The sequence below is a fragment of the Nannospalax galili genome, unplaced genomic scaffold (assembly GCF_000622305.1).
Source record: "Nannospalax galili isolate Female #2095 unplaced genomic scaffold, S.galili_v1.0 scaffold638, whole genome shotgun sequence".
Taxonomy (NCBI): domain Eukaryota; kingdom Metazoa; phylum Chordata; class Mammalia; order Rodentia; family Spalacidae; genus Nannospalax; species Nannospalax galili.
In genome coordinates this window covers 76,598-101,964 of record NW_008341884.1, presented here as the reverse complement: position 1 = coordinate 101,964, position 25,367 = coordinate 76,598, and the positions used below count along the sequence as shown (strand labels likewise).

At 45.9% G+C, this 25,367-nt stretch overlaps 2 protein-coding genes across 3 annotated transcripts in view; both read right to left on the bottom strand.

Moving 5' to 3' along the window:
- LOC103737775 (phosphoglycerate mutase 1-like) lies at window positions 1-1,440 on the bottom strand. The gene has a single exon (XM_008837613.3). It carries the CDS (start codon window positions 1,353-1,355, stop codon window positions 591-593), a length of 765 nt encoding a protein of 254 aa, XP_008835835.1. The 5' UTR covers window positions 1,356-1,440; the 3' UTR covers window positions 1-590.
- A 7,868-nt stretch (window positions 1,441-9,308) lies between these two features.
- Ipo8 (importin 8) overlaps window positions 9,309-25,367 on the bottom strand; it is a 72,338-nt gene continuing 56,279 nt past the window's right edge. For both annotated transcript variants that reach the window (XM_008837611.3, XM_029565642.1), the window contains 8 exons: window positions 24,529-24,654; window positions 23,818-23,915; window positions 21,598-21,693; window positions 19,131-19,351; window positions 18,144-18,349; window positions 15,816-16,013; window positions 13,780-13,896; window positions 9,309-11,529 (listed from right to left, as the gene is read on the bottom strand). In XM_008837611.3, coding sequence (XP_008835833.1) covers window positions 11,432-11,529; window positions 13,780-13,896; window positions 15,816-16,013; window positions 18,144-18,349; window positions 19,131-19,351; window positions 21,598-21,693; window positions 23,818-23,915; window positions 24,529-24,654 — 1,160 coding nt within the window. In that variant the 3' untranslated portion in view covers window positions 9,309-11,431. The remainder of the gene's footprint in view (window positions 11,530-13,779; window positions 13,897-15,815; window positions 16,014-18,143; window positions 18,350-19,130; window positions 19,352-21,597; window positions 21,694-23,817; window positions 23,916-24,528; window positions 24,655-25,367) is intronic.

The following is a 25,367-nucleotide window of genomic DNA, read 5'->3' as shown; positions in this document are numbered from 1 at the left end:
ATATATATGAAATTTTTTTTTGTAAAAGTAAATGTAACATATAAACTTGATTCAGGACTGATCCCAACCTTCTTGGGCCAGTGCCTCTAGGGTCAGGGAGAAAACTGTTGTTTCTTTTTAGTCACCATGCAGGTTATATTCATCTTCCACTGGAATGACTACAGTTCCCAGTTACCCTACTGCAGAACAGCACAGGACAGGCTCCAGGGACAAAATTAGACTCTGGCTTCTCCTCATTGGTCATACCAGAGCATGGATCCTCCCTAGCCTCTTCCCAAGTAGGCCCTTAGTAAACAAAGCACTAAAAAAAACTATAATGACTACCTCTCAACTCTCCTGGCTAAGAGGAGCCTTCCCTGGGCTTGGACCAAGAACCTGCACCCCAGAGGTGCCATTCTGACAGGAGTCTATGAAGGGAGTGGGTGCAGGGATAAAATACTAAAATGGAAATGGGAGCCACTGGTCCCCACCTGCAGCTAAAACTTAAGACCCTAAAGATGTAGTCAGTGTGACAAGTGTTGGGGAAAGGTGCAGGAGGCATGAACAGGTAGGGAGGGCGTTCTTGGGTTGGTAGTTCTGCCTGCTTGCCTTTACTTCTTGACCTTGCCCTGAGCAGCTACAGCCTCCATGGCTTTACACAGGGTCTCTTCATTTCCCAGGAACTGCATGGGCTTGATGGGCTTCAAGTTCTTGTCTAATTCATAGACAATGGGAATACCAGTTGGCAGGTTCAGCTCCATGATGGCCTCTTCAGAGAGACCCTCTAGATGCTTGACAATGCCCCGAAGGCTGTTGCCATGGGCTGCAATCAGGACCCTTTTACCCTCCTTGATCTGGGGGACAATTTCTTCATTCCAAAAGGGCAGTGCTCTGGCAATAGTGTCCTTCAGACTCTCACAGGAGGGTAGCTGATCCTCAGTAAGGTCTGCATACCTGCGATCCTTACTGATGTTGCTGTAGAAGGGATGATCCGGCTCCATGGGAGGTGGTGGGACGTCATAGGAGCGCCTCCAGATCTTTACCTGCGCCTCACCGTGCTTGGAGGCAGTTTCTGCTTTATTGAGGCCAGTCAGACCCCCATAGTGCCGCTCATTGAGGCGCCAGGTCCTCACCACTGGCAGCCACATCTGGTCAATGGCATCCAGCACTGTCCAGAGGGTCCGGATTGCTCTCTTCTGCACTGAGGTGAAGCAGATGTCAAATTCATAGCCAGCATCTCGCAGCGCCTGCCGGCCGCGCTTCGCCTCCTCATGGCCTGCCGGGCTCAGGTCGGCGTCGTACCAGCCGCTGAAGCGGTTTTCCAGGTTCCAGGCGCTCTCTCCGTGCCGGATCAGCACCAGCTTATAGGCGGCCATGGCGAGAGGATAGGGATGCAGCGAAGACTGAAGCTTGCTGAGATTCCGGCTGCAGTGCTCCCCACACCCCCCCCTGGACGCGCATGCGCACTCACGCTCACCCGGTATCTAGTTTTTATCATGGTTTCTAGTTGAATCCTGTTTAAACGTTCAGAAGGCTAATTCCCAAATCTCTATGGTCATTAAAACTTGTTCTTTAACCTCTTCCCCGCCTTGTCCCCTCTCAAAGTGGGTATCTGCACAGTACTTGTCACCCACAGTGCGTAACAAATTGTCCTCATCTGCCATTGTTTGCTTCTCACACGGGTTCTCAGGACCTCAGGAATCCAGGAGTGGCATAGCTGGGTCATCATGACTCACTACCTCTCATAGTCAGTTTCTGAAGACTTGACAGGGGTCAAAGCATCCACCAGACATGTCTATTGGAAGGCTAAAGATTCTAATGAAATGGGCCTCTCCATAGGACTGCTTATGACATGGGGGTCATCCTGGAGTCATGAGAACCATCCTGTGGTTATGGGGGCCATCTTGGAGTCATTGGTGGCCATCTTGGAGTCATTGGGAGCCATCTTGGAGTCACTGGGGGCCATCCTGAGGTCATTGAGGGCCATCTTGGGGTTATCAGGGGCCATCTTGGAGTCATGGGAACCATCCTGGGGTCATAAGGGCCATCCTGAGGTCATTGAGGGCCATCTTGGGGTTATCAGGGGCCATCTTGGAGTCATGGGAACCATCCTGCAGTCATGGGGGCCATCTTGGGATCAAAGAATCATCATCCATCCAAAGTCACACACCTCTCCAGATGCAAAGTGCTTCTGGATTTCCTACATAGGTTGGCCTTCTTAGTTGGGAGAAACAGCATCCAGATCCAGCTAGTAATAACTTATTCAGTACAAAGGAATTTAGTGGATGTATCTTAGTTTCTCACAAAACAGACAAGAAGGCTAAGAAACAAGAATCAATGTCAGGACACCTCTGGATGAATGTATTATATTTAAAATGTGATTTTTTGCATCCATTTAGATCCTATACTAAGAAGTACATTAAACACAACCCATAGGATAAAATCAAATGCACATTTAATTTTATCATCAGTGTCTTTTATGCTTCATTCACTGAAGCAAATTTTTCTAATTTTGGATGAAAACCTCTAGCAAACCCAGTATTTCTGATAGTGCTTAATTGGTCTCACAATCACTATATACTGAAAAACTTGATTTTGGGCCCAGAACTTGAGAATCCAATGTCACCTTGTCTCAACCCTCCCTACAAAAAAAAAAAAAAAAAAAAAAAAACACTTGATCTTGATTTAATAATTAAAATATATAGCCCACAATATTAATAACTACGTCAGCCTTCAAAGTTGAGATTCCTCCTGGACCTGCCCTCAGCACAGCCCATTTTCTACCACTGCTGTAACAAATTACCACTAACTGACTTACCGCACACAAATTTATCACCTTACAGTTTGAGAAGCCTGAAGTCCTAGAGTCTTAGAGGACTAAAATCCAGGTGGTGGCAGGACTATGTTCTATCTGGAGGCTCAAGGGGAGAAGCCTAGCCATTATCCCTAGAGATTGCACATGTTGACCCACAGGCTGTTCTAGTTTGCTTTCAATTGCTGTGACAAAACACTGACCAATACCAACTTGGGGAGGAAAGGGTTTATTCGGCTCACATATCCTGGGTCACAATTCATCCCTGAGGGAGCCCAAGGTAGGAACTGAGGACAGGAACCTGGAGACAGGAGCTGAAGCACAGGCCATGGAGGAAAGCTGCTTACCGACTTGGTCTTTGGCCCATGCTCAACCTGCTTTCTTATACAACACAGGACCACCTGCGCAGGGATGCTGTCCAGAGTGGGCTGGGCCCTCCCACATCACTCAATCAAGAAAATGCCCCACAGACATGTTCACAGGCCAGTCCAATAGAGGCAATTCCCCAATTGACGCTCCCTTGACCCAGGTGGGTCAACTTGACAACAAAGCCTGTCCAGCACAATTGACCCCTTGTCAACGTGACACACAAATACATCACTATTAAACCACAACCACTCCATTTCTTGTTCCGAAGATATGATGTTAACATTAATATCACAACATAAGACAATACAACTTTTTTTTGGTCTTTTTGAGACAGAGTCTTCCTGTAGCCCCAGCTGTCCTGGAACTCACTATGCAAACCAGGCTGGCCTTGAACTCACAGAGATCCGCCTGCCTCTGCCGCCCAAGTGCTGGGACTAAAGGCGTGCGCCACCATACCTGGCAAGGCAGTACAACTTTAAAAGTCCTATAGTACTTTAAAAAATCCAAACACCTAGGCTGGAGCGATGGTTCAGCAGTTAAAAGCGCTGGCTGCTCTTGTAGAGGACCCAGGTTCAATTCCCAGCACCCACATGCTGGCTAACAACCATCTGTAACTCCAGTTCCAGGGGATCTGCTCCCTCTTCTGACCTCTGAGGGCACTGTATGACATGGGTGCACTTGGCATACATGCAGGCAATACACTCGTACACATAAAATAAAATAAATATCTTTTTAAAAATCCAAACACTTTAACAGTTCAAAGCCTCTTTTAAAAGTTATTTAACTGGAACCAGGCGTGGCGGCGCACACCTTTAATCGCAGCACTTGGGAGGCAGAGGCAAGTGAATCTCCATGAGCTCAAGGCCAGCTCTACATAGCGAGTTCTAAGTCAGCTGGGGCTACAAGGAGACCCTGTCTTCAAAAAAAAGTGTTTTAACTGTGGGCTCCTGTAAAATCCAGTACTGTTTTTATTTCAAAAGGGAAGAATTGGGCACGCCTAAGCAAAACCCAACTTCAGCAAATAACTCAAGGCTGGACATCTGAGACTCACTCATGATCTGGACTCCAAAGTGTTTCAGCAGCTCCACTGCTCTGACTCTGCCGTCCACATTACACACAGCTCGTCTCACAGGCCCAGGCCGGATCCATTCAACACCTGATGGTGCCCTTGGTGGTCATCCCATGGTCCTGACACCTCCAAAAAGCTGGGGTCTCCACTGAAACTGAGGCTGCACTTCACCAATGGCTTTTCCTGGCCTCTCAGAGTGCCAAGCCTCAGCTGCTCTCTGTGACCCCTTCACGCTTTTCAACACCAGAATCATGCAGGAGATTCTTATATATTACCAAGTTCTAGTTCCAGCTCGAGCAGCTGATTTTTCATTCCCAGCTAACCAGCATCAATTGTCCCAGTACGGCAAAGGTTCCTCTTCAGTGGTTCTGGTCTCTTCTTAATCACAGCTGATCCTTCAGCCCCAGCCGACCAGAAACACACAAACAGCCCTGATAATCTCCACTTCCCTTTGAAGCTTTGCAAGCCAGGCCTCTGTCATGTACAACTCTTTCAGCTGACTGTTCCAAGTTCCACAGCAACAAACTCTAAGCATGCAATGGCTTCTCTAGCCCAAAGTTCCAAATGCTTCCAGTCCTCCCAAAAACATCAAGGTCAATCTGTCACACCAATACCTTATTCCTAGTACCAATTTCTGTTCTAGTTTGCTTTCAATAGCTGTGACAAAATACTCTGACCAATACCAACATCTCCTGGGTCACAGTTCATCACTGAGGGAGCCCAAGGTAGGAACTCAGGGCAGGAACCTGGAAACAGGAGCTGAAGCACAGGTCATGGAGGAACACTGCTTATGGGCTTGGTCCTTCGGCCCATGCTCAGCCTGCTTTCTTATACATAACAACCTGCCCAGGGGTGGCATTGTCCACAGTGGGCTGGGCTCTCACACTTCATTCAACAATCAAGAAAATGCCCCACAGACATGGCCACAGGTCAGACCAATAGAGGCAATTCCCCAGTTGAGGCTCCTTCAACCCAGGTGTGTCAACTCAACAACAAACGCTTGTCCAGCGCACAGGCTCTTTCCCCTTCCACATCAGCAATAATGGATTCATCTTCTTGCTCTCAACTCTGACCCTTCCTTCTGCCTCCCTCTTACACTCTGAACAAACCTAATGATTACATGGGGTCTAGCTGCATAGGCCAGGAATACACTCCTACATTAAGGCCAGTTGATTGACAGGCTGAATTCTACCTGGGACCCTAATCTCCTTCTGCCATTTGAAGCTACACAGTCATAGGACATCTTGGGGGAGGGTCACTCCTCTGTTTTTACAACAGACCATGATGCAGCCATCAGCTAAAGGATGACCAAAGGTGAAGATTAATGCAGGTTATGGGATCATGAAAGAGCTGGAAAGGAACTACCATCACCTGGCAGTTAAATCGACTACCCTATTTTTAAGCATAGGCTGAAAGAATGTGAGAGCCTCTTGAAAGCCGGGCATGGAGTTCAGAAAGTAAAATACTTGCTTGTCCAGCATAAATGAAGCTCTGGGTTTGATTCTTAGCACTGCATAACACAGGTCATGGTGACTGTACACCCACAATCCCACCGTGGGGAGGTAGAGGCAGGAGGATCAGAAGTTCAAGGTCACCGTCAGATACAAGGCCAGCCTGGGCCTGTCAAGTGTAGGTATATTGAGAAAGTAAATGATCTTCTGATTTAACGTTTAGGGTTTTTAACAATACAACATGATAATTTGAAATATACATATGTATAGAATAGTTAAATCTACTAATTAGCAAGTGCACTACTTCATACATCTATCATTTTTCTGGTGATAACACCCCCCCACCTGCATTTTTTAAGACATGAATCTATCAACAGTAACAAGAGTTGCAAGGTATAGAATAGCTCTCTGGAACATATTCCTAATGTAATTACATGATCGTTTATATATGTGTCTAATATAATTACATATTCCTTTATCAACATTTCAATAACCCCAGTTCTCCAACTACTCCGGAGATGCTAACATTTCTATGAGATCAGCTGTTGTTTTTGAAGATTTAATTTATGTACATGTATGTGTGCCTGAGTGAACATCGGTGTGCCACAAGTGTGCAGGCAGTTGTGAGTCATCATGTTGGTCCTGGGAACAGAACAGCAAGTGTTCCTAGCCACTGAACTAGTTCCCCAGCCTGAGATCCATTTTTTAAGCTTCAACATATGGCTGAGACTATGTGGTGCTTGTCTGTCTTCATCAGGCTTATTTCACTAGGATGTTACACCTACACACATGAATATGTATACACATATACACCACACACACAAGCACACACAATATTCTTCCAGTCTGTGAACATGGAAAGCCTTTCAGTTTTCTGTGTCCCCTCTTCAATTTCATCAGTGTTTTATCTATAAGTTTAAATTATAGCTTGTTCACTTTCTATGTTAAATTTATTCCTAGGTTTGGGTCATATTTATTTTTGTAGCTCTTATTAATAGGATTGTTTTCTGAATCTCTCAGCTAGTTCATTACTCAGGTACAGATATATGCTAATTTGTATGTTGTTCTTGTATACTAGACTTTGACAGAACTCCCTCATCAGCTCTAACAGGTTTCTAGTGGAGCCTTTAGAATTTTCTACATTTAAGATTATGCTAGGCCAGCAAGCTAGCTCAGTGGATAAAGGTGCTTATCACCAAGCCTGACCTTGGTTTAATCCCTGGAACACATGTGGTGGAAGGAAAGCGCCAACTCCACAAATATCCTCTGACCTTCACGTGTACACTGTGGCACATATGTGCAAACATACATGCATGGACAGTAAGTGTAAAAAAATTACATAAATCAAAAGAATACATCATGCCATCTGCAGTGTTTTCTTTCTGACCTGGACGCCCTCCATTTCTTCTCTTGCCTAATTCTTTGGCTAGGACTTGCAGAACTACGTTCACTGAGTGGTAGAAGTTAGCACACTTGTCTTGCTCCAGATCTTAGATGACAGGCTCTCGACTTAACCCCACTTAATACATTAGCTGTGGGCTTATCATATATGGCATTAGTCGTGTTGTGGCCAATTCTTGCTATACCTAATTTTTAAATTTTTTTTTTTTACTCATCAGAGGATGTTAAATTTTATCACTTTCCCTGTATTTATTGAGATGATTGTGTTTCTGTCCTTCTAGTGATATGGTAATTTGTGTTGAGCCATTCTTGTACTTCTAAGATAAATTCCACTTAATCTCAGTTATACAATCCTTTTCTGTTGTGCTACAGGATTCAATTTTTAATATTTTAAATTTCTCTTCATTTTTTGAGAGAGGCCACCCAGAATGGCCTCCAACTTCCTGTGTAGCTTGAGGATGACTTCAGACTGAATTTATGATCCCCCTGCCTGCTACCAAGTGCTGAGATTATAGGTGAGTGCTATGACCAGCTCTAAAGTTGTAGTGTAGGCTGGTTCAAACTTGTAATCCTCCTGCTTCACCCTCTTTAGCATTTGCCTCCCAGAATGCACAACAGCTAGCCAAAGTACTGTGTAAAGCATTCTGTCCTCAAGCCTCAACGATTTAAGCAGAACAAACACGTTAGGAAAAGAAGGAATCCTAGTCCTCTGGCACACTTGATAAGCTGCAGGAGCTGAGATGGGGAGACTGACGTGGACTGCCAATCAGCCACAGCAAACCAGGAGTGTGCCAGGTAAGGAAAGCAGCTGGAGTTCATTCCAACTGTGCCCCCAGGTCACAGGCAGTGGGCTGCTGGGTCACCCTACACTGTGAAGAGCTGTGTATTGGGGCACTGAGCCACAGCTGCAGAGTTCCCATGAGGCCGTGCTGTGAGGGTCCCATCTTAACTAGGGTTTCCCTCTCCTACCTGAGCTGCTCCTAGCCCTGCATTCAAATCCATCACCCCCGCTGTGGTGTGGGTAGGAACCTTTGAGTGCTGGTTTGGTCCCCAGCTGGTGGTACTACTCTGGGAAGTTGTGGAATCTTTGGAAGGTGGGGCCTCACTGAAGGCAGTGGGTCACTGCATTAAAGGTCACATCTTTCCTTCCTGCCTCTCTGCTTCCAGGCTGCCATGAAGCAGCTTTTCTCCACCCAACCCCTCCCACTATGTGTTGAGGCTTCCCTCACCTGCTGTCCGACATCCTGTCAGGGATGAGAACGCAGCCACCCCATCTACATCTTCTTCCAAGACGGTGACCTCCACAGTGAGCTGCTTCTCTTGTGTCCTGCAGGAACCATGGGCACCCACTGCCCTTCCAGTGGCAGCTTCCCCACAACAGAGCCCCCTCTCCTTTCTCTACCTCAGGCCGAGGCCTCAGCCTCTCCTGCCTCCCAAATCTGTTGCCTGCTGGCTACACCATCGGCCATGTTTGTCTTGTGCTTCTTTCTCAAGCAAAGTCCATCCCCAAAGAAAAAACTATTGCTTTCTTCAATGAATTTGCAGGCTTGTTCACTAAGAGATTCCAAAGCCCCAACCCCCGGGAGCCTCCAGTGTACAATATGAGGCTCAGTGGAGACAGTGAAGTAGGAACAGGAAGGTTAGCGGCTAAGGCTCACGTGGATCATCTTTTTTTAAATGAAACCTGTGCATGCACACACACACAATGGTACTTAATACAGGGCTCAATTTCCCTAAACCTCTTCCATATATTTTATTATAGTTTTCAGTATCTCTGCTGAACACAAATCTGTAGTACAGTTCATCCTACTGTACATTTACATTTACATAAATGTAAATTTTTAATCTTAGAAATTTTCACCGACTTACAATGTCTTGGATCAGTGTGGTCCTCACAGAATTTACAAGTGGGGAGAAAGGTCCTTCAGTCATACAAAGGAAGAATTGAAAATCAAAGGCCAGTCAGTCCTGCCCTCACCTCATTGGTGGTGACCCACAGGGAGATGGACCTACGCTGGTTCCTCTTTGCTCCAGCCTGTGGGTGAATGATCTTTGTTTCATCACTTAGATGCCCACTTAGGAGATGGTCCCTGGCCCTGCCACCCCCACGCTCCCACCGCTCCTGATGAGATCCTGTTGGCTGTGATATCTGCTGTCCCCTTGTGCCAACAGTCCCCCTTCCTCCAAGAAGACCTGCATCTCCACATTCCAGAAAACAGTCCACATGGCAGAGCTCAGATCACAGTTTATTTTTACAGTACATTCATGTAAGTTCCTGCATTTCCAAGGCAACCAGATCACATTCCGGTTAGCACGGCTGGTAACTCTGGATTCAAAAACAAGATGGGGTGATGCACAGAATACTTCCCTTTAATACTGCAGACAACAGTTCACCACAAAATAGTCTCTACAACTGCATGCCCCTGCAGTCCAGTGTGAAGGCATATTACCTATTTTAAATTAAGCCATGTGGGACATGGCAAAACCGAAGCATTTCTAAGGTCTAAAACGCCCCCCAGTGCATTTTTCCTTCCAGCTGTGGGTAACACACCGCTTTGGTGCTTTAGGAAGCGAGAGAAAACATGGGGTCGTTTTACTTTGAAACATATGGCTTTTCAAGCTACTTCTGTAAAAAAAATTTTTTTTTTTTTTGGTCTTTTTGAGTCAGGGTCTCCCTGTAGACCTATGTAGGTCTATGTAGACCAGGCTGGCCTCAATCTCACAGAGATCTGCCTGCCTCTGCCTTCTGAATACTGAGAGCAAAGGCATGCACCACCACACCTGGATTAAGTAACCTAAATTTTTAAGAGTTAATCTGGTTAAGGGCGGGTAACACAGGAAGCACCTGGAACAAGCTCTGCCAGTTGCTGATGAAAATTTAAACTGAAGATGTTTCACAAAAATGAAAATCTGTATCATACCCAGGAACACAGGTCAACTCCTGAGGACACGTTTTCACTTTGTGAGTGAAAGCCCGTGATTCGTGTGCTGCTCCTGGCCAACTCGGGGCAAGGTTCCCTCTGTAATACCGACATTATCACTCACCTACAAACCCAACTGACCAAGAGACTACCCTTGGAGAATTTCAGCAAACTGAACCATAATAAGGACTTGGATAAATCAGACTGGAGAAATTTCAGACTGTGAGAAAGCTGACAGATGTATTAGGTCTTTCTGTGTGGTAGCTGTAATCCCAGCAACTTGAGAGGCTGAGGCAGGAGGATGCCACAAGTCTGAGGTGAGCCTGAGCTACACAGTGAGTTCCAAATCAGCCAGAACTGCAAGCAAGACCATGACCTTAAAAAAATTAAAAACCAGTTGTGATATACTCAGCACTCAGGAGGCTGCATCTGAGGGAGGGACAACTTGCAGATTTACAGGGAGGACTGTAAATCTGACACCAGTCTGGTTTGCATACATAGTAAAACTGTCTAAAAAAGAAAACGTTGTGAATTATAAAACGCTCCAGGCCCTGGTCCGACACAGCTGGAATGGTAGGTAACCGCTGACACAAGCCCCATCCGAAAGCCGGAGTGTGGACACAGCACCTTCCTCTTAGAAGACCAACGTGTGCTAGGTATTCGGATGCCCCACGGTTGAAGTGTGTGATTCCTAACCCTGGGTTTGGCTATTCGGCCTGGTGACTAAAGGTTGCTGGCTGCTGAGAGATGGTGAGTCTCCAATGTCACCACAGAGCTGAAACATCTGTGATCCTGAAACATCACTCTGTTCAAGGCAGGAAAATGTGACAGAAAAGAGTAAGACAATTTTTAAGAAAGTCAGACATCTGAAAACCAGAGCCAGTACGTATTGTGCAACCCCTGAAGAAAGTCCCTGGTACCGGGATGTTTGAACCCAGAGTGACGTGCACTAACTGCCTGACGGTAAATTCAGAGTAAAATGCAGAATGAGTCGACATACAACCAAGGTTTACAGTATATCTAGAAATATGTTTTATGCTTTAAAAAAATTGCAATGCACTCGAAAAAAAATTTTTTTCTGATAATTCATGTACAACAGAAGGCACTGTTTTCCGCATAAATCCACTGATTCTGCATGGCAAAAACCTGAGACGCACACGTCGGTACACCACTCTGACCTCCTGGCGGCCGGCGCGTGCTTTGTCCTCCCCATTGATGTTCTGCTTTTCTTTCATTTCATACGTTACCGCGGCTGTTGGAAAATATATATTCCAGGGTAGGAAGGATCAAGAGGAAGGAGGGTGGGTCCACTGCCTAATGCCAGGGGCAACTGAAAAGCAGGGGCCCCAAGAGGCAGCCCCTCATGTCCCCGGCCCTCACACGCCCCGTGAGACAAGCAGCGGGCACAGCGCTCGCGGTCGCTCAGCCTTCAGTTGTTGCTGGGCACAGTCCCGAAGTTAAACGCGGAGAGAACACCCTTGTTCTCGAATGTGAAGCCTCCCTGCTGCTCGATCTTCTTCTTTGCTTCTAGTATTTTCAAAAAGAGAAGGGAGGGAGGGCAGGAGAGAAGAGTGCTTAAGGTGAGGGAGTTGGGGTGACCTCAGAAAAGCCAGACTCCTTAGAGACTTAGCTTTTTCTTTCATTTGCTTGAGAAAGGGTGTCATGTAGCCAGGGCTGGTCTCTGACTTACTATGTAACCAAGGACGGCCTTGAACTCCTGACCCTCCTGCCTTGACCTCCCAAGAGTTGGGATTACAGTGTGCTCCCCACACTTAATTCTCTTCATATACTTACAACTGAAAAGGAATGCAATTTGTGCTATTAATGACTCCACTAACTTGAATGTCAGACTAACAGACCCATATCAGCAAGCAGTATTCTCAACATGGAAAAACCGGTCACTGAAGTGGAAATACATCTGATAAGTCTGACATTAGAAGACAATGTGCAGGCTCCACTCTTCACAGGACACTGCCAGGGCCTGCATTTCCCCAGCCTGCAGAACAGTCCTCACCTAAAACTCCCCACGTCACCCACTGAAACGCTCTGTAACCACAAGATCTTTCCCACTGACAACCAATAAGTGAGCTCGTAATCCCAACATAGAAGTTTCTCCAGTCTAAAAACTGAAAATCAGCAAGTCACCAACACATAGTCTAACAGATATAAATGGGCACTGGCTGTGGTGTAGCCTTTAACATCCACACACTGAACACTTGACCTCCAGCTGCGGCACCACTGGGAGGTGGTGGGGCCTTTAAGGGGCCTAAGGGAATAAGTGAGGTCACTGGGGTGTACTTTTTTAGATGTATTTTTATATGTACACGTATGTGCCTGTGTGTGTGCGTGTGTGTGTGTGTGTGCGCGCGCGCGCGCACACACGCACGCCATGGGGGGGTAGGTACCCTTGGAGGCCAGCAGGGGGTATCAGATCCCCTGGAGCTAGAGTTACAGGTGGTTGTAAGCCAGCAGATGTGGGTGCTGAGAACCAAACTCAGGTCCCTGGAAGAGCAGTAAGCACTCTTAAGCACTGAGCATCCCTCAGTCCCATGGGATGTGCTTTTAAAGGAGATACTGGGACCTCAGCCCCTTCTTCTCTCTCTGCTTCCAGGTGCCTTGAAATGAGCAAACTTCCTCTACCTCAAGCTTCCACCATGAAGACTCCCTTAGGTATTTTGCAAGATCAGTAGAAAACTGAGCAATATGGCATTCCATGTCCAGGAACACAAGCTCCATGTAAGAATTTGTAAAGTGCTTCCAGCATATCTGTGATTGAGATATTATTAGGTGGGTAATAGGCTGAGTTAGTGTTCCTCAGCAAGAGCTGTCCCAACCCTTCTTTTTTGGTCTTATCGAGGCAGGGTCTTCCTATAACCCCAGCAGGCCTGGAACTCACTAGGTAGACCAGGCTGGCCTCAAACTCACAGAGATCTGCCTGTCTCTGCCTCCTGAGTGCTGGGATGAAAGGCATGTGCCAAAACGCCCAGTCCAACCCTAACTTCTTAACTTTAGCTTCAAAATAATGAAAGAGTATGAATACAGAAAAGGCTAGCAGGCCCCTATTAAAGGAAAAGTGTTGACAGGGCTGGGACACGATTTAAAGAATCAGCAAGCTAGGCCTAGCAGATGCCTACTCAGAAGACTGAGGCAGGAGAGTTTAAGTCCAAAGATCATGAACTTGAGGGCTAACCTGGCCAACTTGGCAACATCCTGCCTTTAAAAAAAAAAAAAAGGAGCCACACATGATGGTACATACATACATCTCTACACAAGGAAGGCTGAGACAGGAGGATAGCTCACTTGAAGCCAGCTTGGGCTACACAGGAAGTTCTAGCCTGGACTATACAGTAAGCTACAAAGTGAAACCCTGTCTCCAAAAAAGGGGGTTGGGGAGGGCTATGACTATAACTCGCTAATAGCATGTTTGCCTGGGATGCACAAAATTCTCAGTTCAAACCCCAGTTACTCAAGAAAAAAGAAATAATAACCATGTAGCACGGGAGTTATCCGTACATGCCAGTAATCCCAACACTCAGAGACCAAAGTAAGAGGATTCTAAGTCCCCGGCCCAGCCTGAGCTAACTAGACCAACCACAGGACCCGGGAGCCTGGGCTAACGAGAACCACATGTCTCAACCAGCCTGGGCTAATGAGAGCCACCACACAAAAGCAGCAGTTCCTCATCACCATGAAGGGCTAGTCTCCCGAACTTTAGTCATCGAGTGAGGCTGGCTGTGGCCCTGACACCAGACTCCAGCGTGGGAAGGCCTGGCTGACCTGCCATTGTCCTTCGATGTTCCGCCAATGTGTACACCTCCTGAAGTGTCCTCTTCTGATCCTCGCTGAGGGGTGCCACGAGCTGCTGGTACCAGGCGGCGTCCCGATTCTGCACAGCTGTAGCATTTCAGGGTTTTGTGAAGGAGAAAAGGAAAGAGCCAGTGACTGTGATACCTCAAGAAAGGCATGATGCACTCACAGTGAAAGTATCTCAGATGGTAAGAGACATGGTGATAGAACTCATCCTCACAGAGGAACATTTCTGAGGGCATTTTGAGGAAGGTCACCTTCATAAATCTTTGGTTGGCCTAATTCTGTCCCCTTTACAGTCTACTAGAGTTTTCCCAACTACTATTCCCTGAACTGCCAACACTGAGAAACATCTGGGACCCCTCGTTACGACCCGCCTCAGAATTTTTCCAGTGCCTTCAGCCCCAGCACGTTCCTATCCAAGGGCCCAAGACTGCACGAAACCCTTCCCTTCTCCCCCCGGACTTTTTCAGGCAGATACTCACTTCAAACCCACAAGTGAAGCCAAGTTTAACATTTTCCTCTCCAACGCTCCCTATCCCCCGTTTCCATCACTGGCTTTACTGGTCTCCCAGGCAAGCACTGCAGACCTTCACATCTGTGACCATGCCCTCCCGAATCTACCCCTCTACCTGTGCCTTAATGTCCTCTAACTGCACACTTCTTCCCACAGGACTCCATCCTGTACTCTGGGCCCTGTCACGCCTAAGTTCGCAAGCTCATACTGCCTGGCCTCCCGCTGGTCTTGCATTTCACACCTCATGACTCCCCAGAAGTAAACTGCCACATCTTTAGGTCATCTGCTTAGTTAAAAAAAAAAAAAAAAAAAAAAACATTCTGCATTAGACAACAGGATCCACATTTAAAGCGGCCACATTCAGTTCTACGTCCTCCTTCCCAGGAACTTTTCAGAGGCTCCCTTCCCAGTGGTCCTTCCACAAAGGCAGCCGGGGATCTCAGGCATGCCGAGACCGCACTTGGGTGGTCAGGTGTGAGCCACACCTACAGACCGTTTTGGAGCCTGCCTTCCTACTTCCCTCTCCACAGCTGGCTTCTTCCTCACGCTCTGGACAGCACGCCTGTTCTGGGAAAACTGAACACTGCTGGTGTGTTACAAAAATAACTATAAGCAGAAATACTATACACACAATGGTGTTCACCTTAGTGTTGCTTAGAGCCAAAAACTAAGATTCTTAAACATTCAACAGTACAAATAAATTACAACACAACCTCAGAACTATCCAACAATAAAACAGTGGACATTAGTAAGATTTTTTCATCACAAATGACTTGGGGTGGGGGGGCGGTGATCTTTTTGAGACAGAGCCTCCCAATAGCCTCAGCTGTCCTGGAACTCACCTGGCCTTGATCTCACAGAGATCCGTCTGTCTCTGCCTCCTGAGTGCTAGGATCAAAGGTGTGATTTTCTAAGTCCTTCACTGGTTTATTCTTTCTTTGGTCATTTTTATACAAGACTATGGCTCTTACTCAATTGCAGAAAACCTTTGGACATGTGGCTTTCACGAGTCCTATTACTGGATTTGTAGTGTCACTTTCTGGGCAAAATCGGTAACTAGCTCACTTAGAAAAGCATCGTTTTCATTACGTCTTGCCATCCATTCCTTCCCACAGAGACTGGGAATATCAACAGGCATATGGCCAGTTTTTAAGCAGTGTGTGCCTGTAACAGTTTCCTCTTTTCTGTAAAATGCCTGCCCACTGGTGCCTGAGGGTGAGCATGATGTGCAGACTCTTGCCTAGAATTCCTTTATGAAATGACAGTCCGGGTCACCCGGTGACCCAATGCTGCTGCTGCATCGATGGAAGTTCAGGACAACCAACAAGTGTGCTGTGTCATCTTAAATATGTTTGGGTAGTTCTACAATAAAAGATAAAAATTTCTAAAGAGTCTACACCAATCTTGGGGCAGATCCCCAGCAACTTCTAACAGGAAGAAATAAAGTACGTTTACAAACAGTATCTTCCTGCTCGGGGTGCAGACATACTCAGCAGGGCTTGTGTGAAAAACTGGTACTCGTCCACACTGCTGTCCAGGTCGAGCAGGGTGCTGAAGCCCTCCAGCGCAGTCTCCTCTAGCACCTCTTCCTCCCAGTCGTCGTCGTCCTCCTCCTCGACCCTGCCGTTTTGAGCCTGCATGGCTTGAGCGGCTGCATCTGTCTCCTCCTCCTCACTGGAAATTTCCTCTGTGGATTTTAATCATTTAAAAGAATGAAACAAGGATTATAAAACATTCTGGAAATGTAAAGCATCACACAATCTATCTAAAATTAGAATAAAATGAACTGGCTCAGCAGTTAAGAGCACTAGAGGCTCTTGCAGGTGATCTGGGTTTGGTTTCCAGCACCCACATGGTGGCTAACAACCATCTGTAACCAGGGGGTCCAACGCCTTCTTCTGACCTCCACAGCCATTGTACTACATGAGTGCACTTACATACATGCAGGCATAACACTCAAACACATGAAATAAAAATAATTTTTTTTTTAAGTCACAATGAGCTGGGTGTGGTGATGCAGACCTTGGAGGATGGGGGATTTCTGTGAGTTCAAGGCAAGTCGTGCCTACATACTGGTCTCCAGGCCAGCCAGGGCTACAGATAAGACCCTGTCCCAAACAACTCTAGTGATTAACCAGGGGTGGTGACACACACCTTCAATCCCAGCATCAGACACAGAGGTAGGTGAATCTCTATGAGATGGAGGCCTGACCAGTATATTTTTTTAGGAAGAATTCTGATTTCTTAACTAATCAAAGTGTCTGTTTTTAACCACAAGAGGAAAACCTCCAAGCTTCACTTGGAGCTGGATAATGTAATTTCTCAGGCCCCAGAAAATAGTTTGCAGGCTCTGAACGAAAGTTCCAAAAAAAACTGCATCTTAAAACTGAACATTCTACACTTGCCTTTAATCCCAGAACTTGGGAGGCAGAGATAGGCGGATCTCTGTGAGTTTGAGGCCAGCCTGGTCTACATAGCAAGTTCCAGGCCAGCTGGGGCTACAGCGAGACCCTGTCTCAAAAGGGGAAAAAAACCCACAACTGAACACTCTACAAAGGCTGATCAACTGATTAGGACTTCAGGGATTGTGGAGAGTTTGGCATGCTGCAGGTCCAGAGCCTAATGACCATTGATCGTGGGCCATCTTTAGCCCCCTAAATACGCAATCCTTGTGCATCTTTGTTTCTGACATACCATCCTGTGACTAACAAATAAAAACCTTTTGGAATGTATTAATTTAGCAGGCCACCAGCTTCCACCAACCAAAAGGCTGAGTGTCATCAGATGGCATCTGAGGCCTACAGCCGAGATTCTCTTGCTGTGTCCACCTACTCAATGTTTCCACCAACGTACTTGAAAAAAGCTACTTGATTTATGACTCTTGTTACTACTGTTACTACAAAAATTTCATGAAACAGTTACCACACTGAAACATGGAATTTGGGGTAACCTGGATCTGTGTTCCCAGGCCATGGTCACTCATATTTGGCTCCAGAATAAACCATCTCTTATCCCCTTTGTGGTGAGTGTTGTTTTCATATCAATGAGTCTTATCACTAGATAAATAACCATCTAATATTCTTGACGCTAACAAGTATCTTTGAGGTGCTAAGGATCAAACCCAGGACTCACACATGGTAAGCAAGTGCTCTACTACTGACCTAGCCCCAGTACTAGCTCATCCTGAATTGTTTTATAAAAGATTTTTATAGCATTAAAAAAATATTTTATTTACTTTCATTTTATGTGTATGAGTGTATTGCCTGCACCTGTATAAGTGCACTCATGTCGTGCAATGTCCACGGACATCAGAAGAGAGCATCAGATTTCCCTGGAACTGGAGTTAGGGACAGTTGTTAGCTGCCATGTGGGTGCTGGGAATTGAGTTGTTAGCTGCCATGTAGGTGCTGGGATTCAAACCCGGGTCTTCTGCAAGAATAACCAGTGTTCTTAACCACAGCCCCAGTCGATAACTCAGTCAAGACCATCTACTGCATACCCTACCCACTAGGCTCCACTTAGGAATCCCAGAGAGTTCTAAGACATCCTACACAAGATAATTTATAAGTCAAGCAAGCCCCAGATATTTGTTAAATGTGTCACAGGCCAAAGAATGTTAATCTGCTTAATGACGCCAAACAGATTAAAATGCAAAGAAAACCCATGATGGTGCAGGCACGTACTCAAAGCACTCAGGAGACTGAAGCAGGAGGAGCATGAGGTCAAGGCCAGCCTGAGCTGCACAGCAAGACCCTGTCTCAAAACCAAAAAAGCAAAACCAGCTGCAGCAGCACTCATCAGAATCAGGCGACTGTACCGTTTTCCTCCACGTTGGCTTTCTCTGCTTCTGAGCGATCTTCGCGGTTTACCAGTTGCCGAGTAGCACAGACCTGCTTCAGGCCAAGGAAAAGGAAGAGGATGGATGGGAGGATCTGTGCTGCCACGGCGTCCACCGCAGGAGGTCGGCTCTGTAGCTCCAAGAGGATGCTCAGTCCTATTATGCACATCTTCCGGTCATGATGCCTGGAAATGTCGAAAAGAAACGCAATGGCCACAAAGTACAAACTCTGAAAACCACAAAAGGAAGTGAAGTCCTGCATAAATGCAAATTCTACAAACCAACTGCTGTTGTCAAGGAGCAGTGGGGAAGGGAAGTGCAGAGGCTCGCACCTGTAATCCCAGTGCTGAGGAGGCTGAGGCCATTCAAGGTGAGCCTGGACTACAGAGCAAGCTCAAGGCCAGCCTGGGCTATACTGCAGATATATATATATATTCCAGATCTGCAAAGAACTGAACATCCTGGGCCAGTTGTTACCTCTGCCAAACTGGAACCTTCCCTAGACACTTGGCTCCACATAGAACATTTACACAGACACTAACCACAGAGCCCAGAGTTGCCTAGAGCTATGACAACACACAGCAGTCGGACGCAATGGAGGAAGGCTCTGGCTGATTCAGCCTGTGTTCTTTCCATCAGGTTATGATGCTAACACATGTACCTAATTCTCAAAACCTTAAGTGACTATTCACTAAAAACAGTTCCCAAGATATGATTATTTCTGAACATGCTACTCCTCTATGCAGATATTAAAAAGCAAACTCAGCTGTATGATGGCGCACGTCTTTAAAACCTGCACTTGAGAGGCAGAGGCAGGCAGATCTCTGTAAGATTGAGGCCAGCATGGTCTACTACATAGCTCATTCCAGATCAGCCAGGGCTACACAGTGAGACCTTGCCCCCCCCCCCAAAAAAAAAAAATTAAACCCAGCAACAGTGAAGCCATGTAAAACCCAAAGACCATACCCAAGGAAGTAATCAGTGTCATTCATCCACTGATTTATGAACTGTGCGGTGACAGGCCCTGGGTTGTGCGGCAGCTGGACCTGCTCCAGCGTGTGCAGCAGCAGCTCGGGGCTGTAGTACAGCGCGGCGATCGCCACCTGAAGACACATGGTGCGCAGCTCACTGGTCTTGACCCCACGGGTCAGTCTCTCCAGGACAAGTTGAACAAACAGTGGGATACACTAGAGGATGAGACGGAAGCAGAGTCAGCTAGCTATCCACTGCAACCAGACACCCCAGAGAGCCAATGCTGGTGATAGCACCCATAAGTAAGTCTTTATGACATAAAAGTCTGCTTATTTAAATTCTGTGCGGGAGCTATTTAAAGGACCTGCCCGGTCAACATAGTGAGTTCCAGGACAGCTGGGGCTACAGGGAGACCCTGTGTCAAAAAGACCAAAAGAAAGACCTGCCTATTCAAACCCAGAAAGACTAAGTCCCTTGATGTCCAAGAAGTCTTGTTCCATCTTACGTTCACATTGGAACTAGAGGGAGATTGTCCCGTAAGCTCCAGGCTCAAAACCAGCTCACCAACTTGGCCATTTCCATATTTAAGGTAAATGATGGTGGGATTTACTTCAAATGGGAAATAAATGAATGAGACACAATCGGTTTGTCTTTAAAAGGTCCCAACTGTGACACATGAAATTTGAAAGCCACCAAAGAACTGTGGCCCCCACTTCACTTGACTGCAGTGCTAACGAACCTGGATCGTCACTCATTTAGACACTCCCTGTTCTTGGTTCTGACTGGACTGCAACATGCATGCAGTTGATTTTTACTACATGAAAAATTACCATCATGATGGAATAACATTAAGGATCAGTAAATTCACAAGAAGTATAAACTAGCTGTGGGGGAAAAAAATCTTTTGACTTGTTTTAAAATTAAAGTTTATAAAGTAAACAAATGCCTACTATCACATGTAAAGCAGCCAAGAGGTAAATAACCTTGACGTCTTTATTAGTAACACAATTACCCCTTTCCGCTATATTAAAACAAGATGAAATAGGACTGACTGGACAGACATAGACCCCAAAGCTGTGAAAGATTATCTCTACACTAACCTGATGACTTATGAGAAAACACTTAGAGATATTTCACTTAATAAATGAAGAATTAATGATTGCCACCAACAGAACCAAGCTTCTCAGATGAGACACATCAACCCGTCAGTAGAAATAACTAACTCACCTTCACCTCTCAAGTATTGCCTAAAGGCCTGAACCTGAGGCTGATCCAGCCTTTCACTATAACCGTGGCTGAGGAAACACAGAGGAGCAGGAGGCCCAGGCTGATACATGGTGTGCACAATAGCATGGGATCACCTAGTCCTTTGGTGTGTTGTGTTGAACTACTCAACCCTGCTGCCACTCGGGTCTAGTACAAACCCCTGCATTCCAACACAGATCCTTACTGACTTCATGCACGTGCTCTAGATGAGGCAACTCCTTCCTACCTACTGCATTCCTCCAAACCAAAGAGTCAACTGTGTCCACCTCCTACAACTCTCTGCAAGTCTCTGATAAGATAAAACCATCAAACTTAAGTTTCCACATCCCCTCTATCAAGACGTGCCTCTGAATCAACATTATTCAAACATTTTCAGATAATCGATAGTCAGCCTTTGGGGTTTGGGAAGCATTAACACTTCTATAGCTAACACAGAAAACAATGTGGCTGGACACGCTCTCCTAGACATGGTATATAAAGGTATCATCAATGGATTCTGTTAAGAGTTTAGTTTTGCCCTGTTTCCCCTAGATTAGACCCTGGAATGCTTTTTGTTTTATGAGTACTTATTAACAGTCCTTGGTGTAATGTGGGTGGCATCTCTGCCCCCACACACCGGGGCCTATCAGTGTCCTGACCTGGGGAGGTTCCAGGCAAACCCGGGCTCTCGGCTTTTCCCAGCTCTCTCCTCCATCTTGCCTTTCCTTATGCTTCCTACATAGTCCCCTGTTGTAAACCCTGTTCCCCACTTCCTACTGCTGTGCCTGAGCAAAATGGGTACCCTCACACCTCCACCCAAGACAGTCTCCTTGCAGCCTCCTCGCTCATCAGCAGAGAACCCGTTCATACCCTGGCCTGTGATCTTGTAATTTTGCTGTTTGATGGACCTATGTGTCACTACGTATAGCAGGGGCTGGCAGGCTTCTTATAGGAAGAGCCAGAGGGTAAATATGGTTTTTACTTTACAAGCCATATATGATCTCTACGACACACACTCGTGAACTTCTGCTATTGTTGCTGTCATGAATTTCTGTGTGGCTTTTTTCCTTGAACTTCATTTGAATGGGATTTGCACCAGCAAGTACAAACTCCAGGCTGCCTTGCTAATGCCCATCAAAACGTAAACAGAATGTCAGCCAGGCACAGACATGCTCTGGGTCAGTGTCTGGCAGGGCGCTCTACCGACATGCATCACCTGGTCAATTCCCCGTCCTCGGCACTGAAGAATGATAACTTCTAACAGTTTGGCAGCATGGCACTCAGCATCCTCTCCCGCGTCTCCACACAGTACCTAGAGTGACACAGGTCAGCTCAGCATGAGCACAACTGCAGGGAAGTCAACCAAGACCAGAAGAAGCAAACCTCCCTGGTGAATTCAGTCCTGGAATTGCTGGGGGTTTGTATTTTAAGTGTGTGAGTGTTTTGCCTACGTGTGTGTATGTGCACCATGTGTGTGCAATGCTTGCAGAGGCCAGAAGATGTATTGGATCCCCTGGAACTGGAGTTACAGACAGATGAACTGGCATGTGGGTACTGGGAACTGAACGTGGGTACTGGGAACGAACTTGGGTCCTCTGCAAGAGAAGACAGTGCTCTTAACCACTGAGCCATCTCTCCAGCCCCTAGTTTTCCTTCTTGACGGTGGTACTTCAGACGTCCTTGCAGAATTTTTAGAGACTCTCTTAGATTGAGAGAAATGGAAGTGATCTGAGAGCACTTGGACTTGTAAAGTATGTTTCTTGCAACACAGGGTGATAGAAGAAAATTTTATCCAGGTTATTTACATACAATATGATTGTCTACATATTGAATTCCAGGCCTGCTGGGGCTACAGGGAGACTCTGTCTCAAAAAGACAAAAAACAAAAACAAAAAGTACTTGGGAAATACCTGATGTGCTGCAAGAATTCAAGATACACGAGCTAGTATTAAATCCAAGAATATGGAATCTATTCTAACTACTGACAAGAACATCACTGTAAACATCAGTTCCTAGGTGTCTGTTACACAGTGCAGCTGGGTTACTCATGGGCTACACAGGGCAGTTACACTCTCTGCTGTGGCCTCCTTCCTCCTTTCCCTCACATCCCTACACCTGAAGGTGAGAATGAGCCAACAAAGGAGCTGCCACAGACAGAGGAGACTTAAAATCTCCATTCAACTCTTCAGCTTAGTAAGAAGCTTCATGACTTCCCACAATTCCCAGGACCTTTATAATTCAACTGGGACCTAAACCAGATATACTGCTACCAGTTTAGAGCTGGTATGAAACCCTGGTACACCTCTCTGCTGCTGAGAGCCAGGGACTGCACTCTGACCATTTTGTTCCCTGCTCCATGGCCAAACTTTTCAGTTTCTATTTGAGCTTTCCAAAATCTGCCTGCCAGCTTGATGTAATGCAAGTTATGTGCACACACGCGCGCGCACACACACACACACACACACACCCCTAAGGGTAAATATTGTTTAGTCATCAAAACATCAAAAATTCCAAGACATAGCCGACAGAGGGCCAGCTGTATCTGTGGTTACGGTGGCATGATGGGTAACCATATCTATGCACAATACATCCATGAGTTACCATGTGTGAGCTGAGTGAAGTTCTTTACAGCTTCTGTCATTGTTTGGTGTTTTGCTTATGTTCAAATTACCTACATACAGTGGCTTCCAATATACGCAGCAGCCAACAAAAGGTGGAGAGACTGGAGCCACCGGTGACAGGCCGGCAGACTGTGCCATCAGCTTCCCCAGCACTTCCCTTTAAGCAAGTAAAGGAGAAGGCTGCCATCCGTACCCCATCCGTGAAACCAACCAACCACAAGTCGAAACTATTTTATTGCCAGGAGTGGTGGCGCATGCCTTTAATCCCAGCGCTTGGGAGGCAGAGGCAGGCGGATCTCTGTGAGTTCGAGGCCAGCCTGGTCTACATAGTGAGTTCCAGGACAGCTGGGGCTACAGGGAGACCCTGTCTCAAACACACACACACACTTTTTTTCCTTAAAACCTGGCTCCAATGTGGACTGTGTACAGACCCTTTCTCTTGCTGTTTTTCCCTCAACATCAGGATTTAACACCATTTACAAAACATTTACACTACATCAGTCATCCAGAGGGGATTAGAGCACATGGCAGGATGTACGTGGGTCACAGGCAAATACATGCTATTTTCCTAGAGGGACTTGAGCATTCCCTCCAGGATGATTCCTATGGATACAGAGAAATGATTGTATTGACTTTGAAAATTTCTAAGTACATTGGTACTGAAGTGATAAACATTTATAAACACAACACATATTGTGAAACTTTCAAATTACAACAATCCCAAACTCATAGCGCAAACTGACAAGCCTATTCTGGTAAAGTAACACACTCAGACATTAGGAAGAATCACATGACTGCGGACAAGATGTGCTTACCTTCCTGCACATTGTGAACAGGACTTCTAAGTGCTTTGGATTTGACAGCAGAGTGTTGGTATCCACTGTCACGTAATTATGCAGGAGAGGCATCATATCTGGGAAGATTCAAAATCCTGTTCAGACTTGAACAACAGGAGTCGAAATAAATGATTCTCACTGGTACATTCCTGTGGCACCCACACTGTCTTCCTAGCAAGCACAAACTCTAGAAATGAATGTGATGCACCTGCCCCATTTCCACCTGAAGTAATGCGTGAGAAAGGTTAAAACGCTCACCACATGTGGGGGCGATTGTCCTGAATGCTCCTGTTCCCTGACTACAATCAGCACTTCCTGGTACACTGCCACTGCTGGATTGTTGGTCTGTGTGTCTTCCCTGTTCCCATCTCCCACAAGCTACAGGAGAGCTGCAGCTGTTCAGTGTTGGTTTGTTGGACTTAGAACAGTGCTTACAACTGAGCTGTGTTCAGAAATATTTACTCAACATATGGATATATGCTCTGGTTGCAAACTAACATAAGACACGGGAAACACACTCTGCCCCTTCCTGTGTCAGGCTAGAAGAGCGCTACTGCCATTCTACCTCTATCTGTTGGAAAAACGAGAATGGTTTCTGATTGATACTTGAAACATCTGTTTTTATTTCAAGTGTCAAGGGGAATATATCGAGACACAGAAAAGCAAAGCTATTGTAGGGCCAACACATGCCTGTAAAGTAGTCAAAGCAATCTTGCTGGAAAACTTCATATAAAATGCCCAGGAGCTGCCACAACTGTGGGGAGATGGTGTGGCAGGTTAAACTGTACGCCAGGGAAAGGATTTCCTCATAGAATTCTAGAAGGAAAAAAGCCTAGTTAGAATGTGAGGAAAACACAAAGATTAAAGGAAGCCACATGGTAGACTCACTCAGACACATGCCCTCCCCTACATCTTGTGCTTCCCTGCACCATTTCTTGAGCTCAGACAGACAGATCGACCACCTTCCGTTCTTAACAAGACCCATGTCCTACTCAACAAGACAAGGCAAAAATCTGCTCTTACAGTGCTGAATAAATATTAAACTTTTCTATTTTAGAGCATAAAACACAGTTTCAATCTATAACATTATATTAGAAATGTATAGGAGGAACAGATAGCATACTTTAATCATATAGATTTTAAATTTAATAAGTAATTAATATTATTCTTTGGAGAGCTTAATGACACAGGGCTAACATGACTATCTCATTTGTAGTTTTACCAGCAACTATAGACAGTCTAAATTTTCCTCAATTTGCAGAACTTAAGTTTGAGCAGTTTTAAAGCTTTCACCACAAAGTGATCAAATGCACCATAAAGAGCTCCAAAAGAAATGCTGTGCAGCCACACATCGACCATTACCCTCAATCAAGAGAGGATCGTGTCTACATACAGCACCGGAAAACACCCTGCATGAAAACTCAGCTTCTGTTGAGTCTCTAGCAAAGAAATTTAACATCCATGCAGCCCCCAATCTCATGAAAGAAGCTAACTCATAACCTGGAAACTTTAATAAGGCTTTTTTTTTT

What these genes read in the sequence shown, in the direction of transcription:
- LOC103737775 (XM_008837613.3), bottom strand. Translation starts at nt 1,355, where the DNA reads ATGGCCGCCTATAAGCTGGTGCTGATCCGGCACGGAGAGAGCGCCTGG.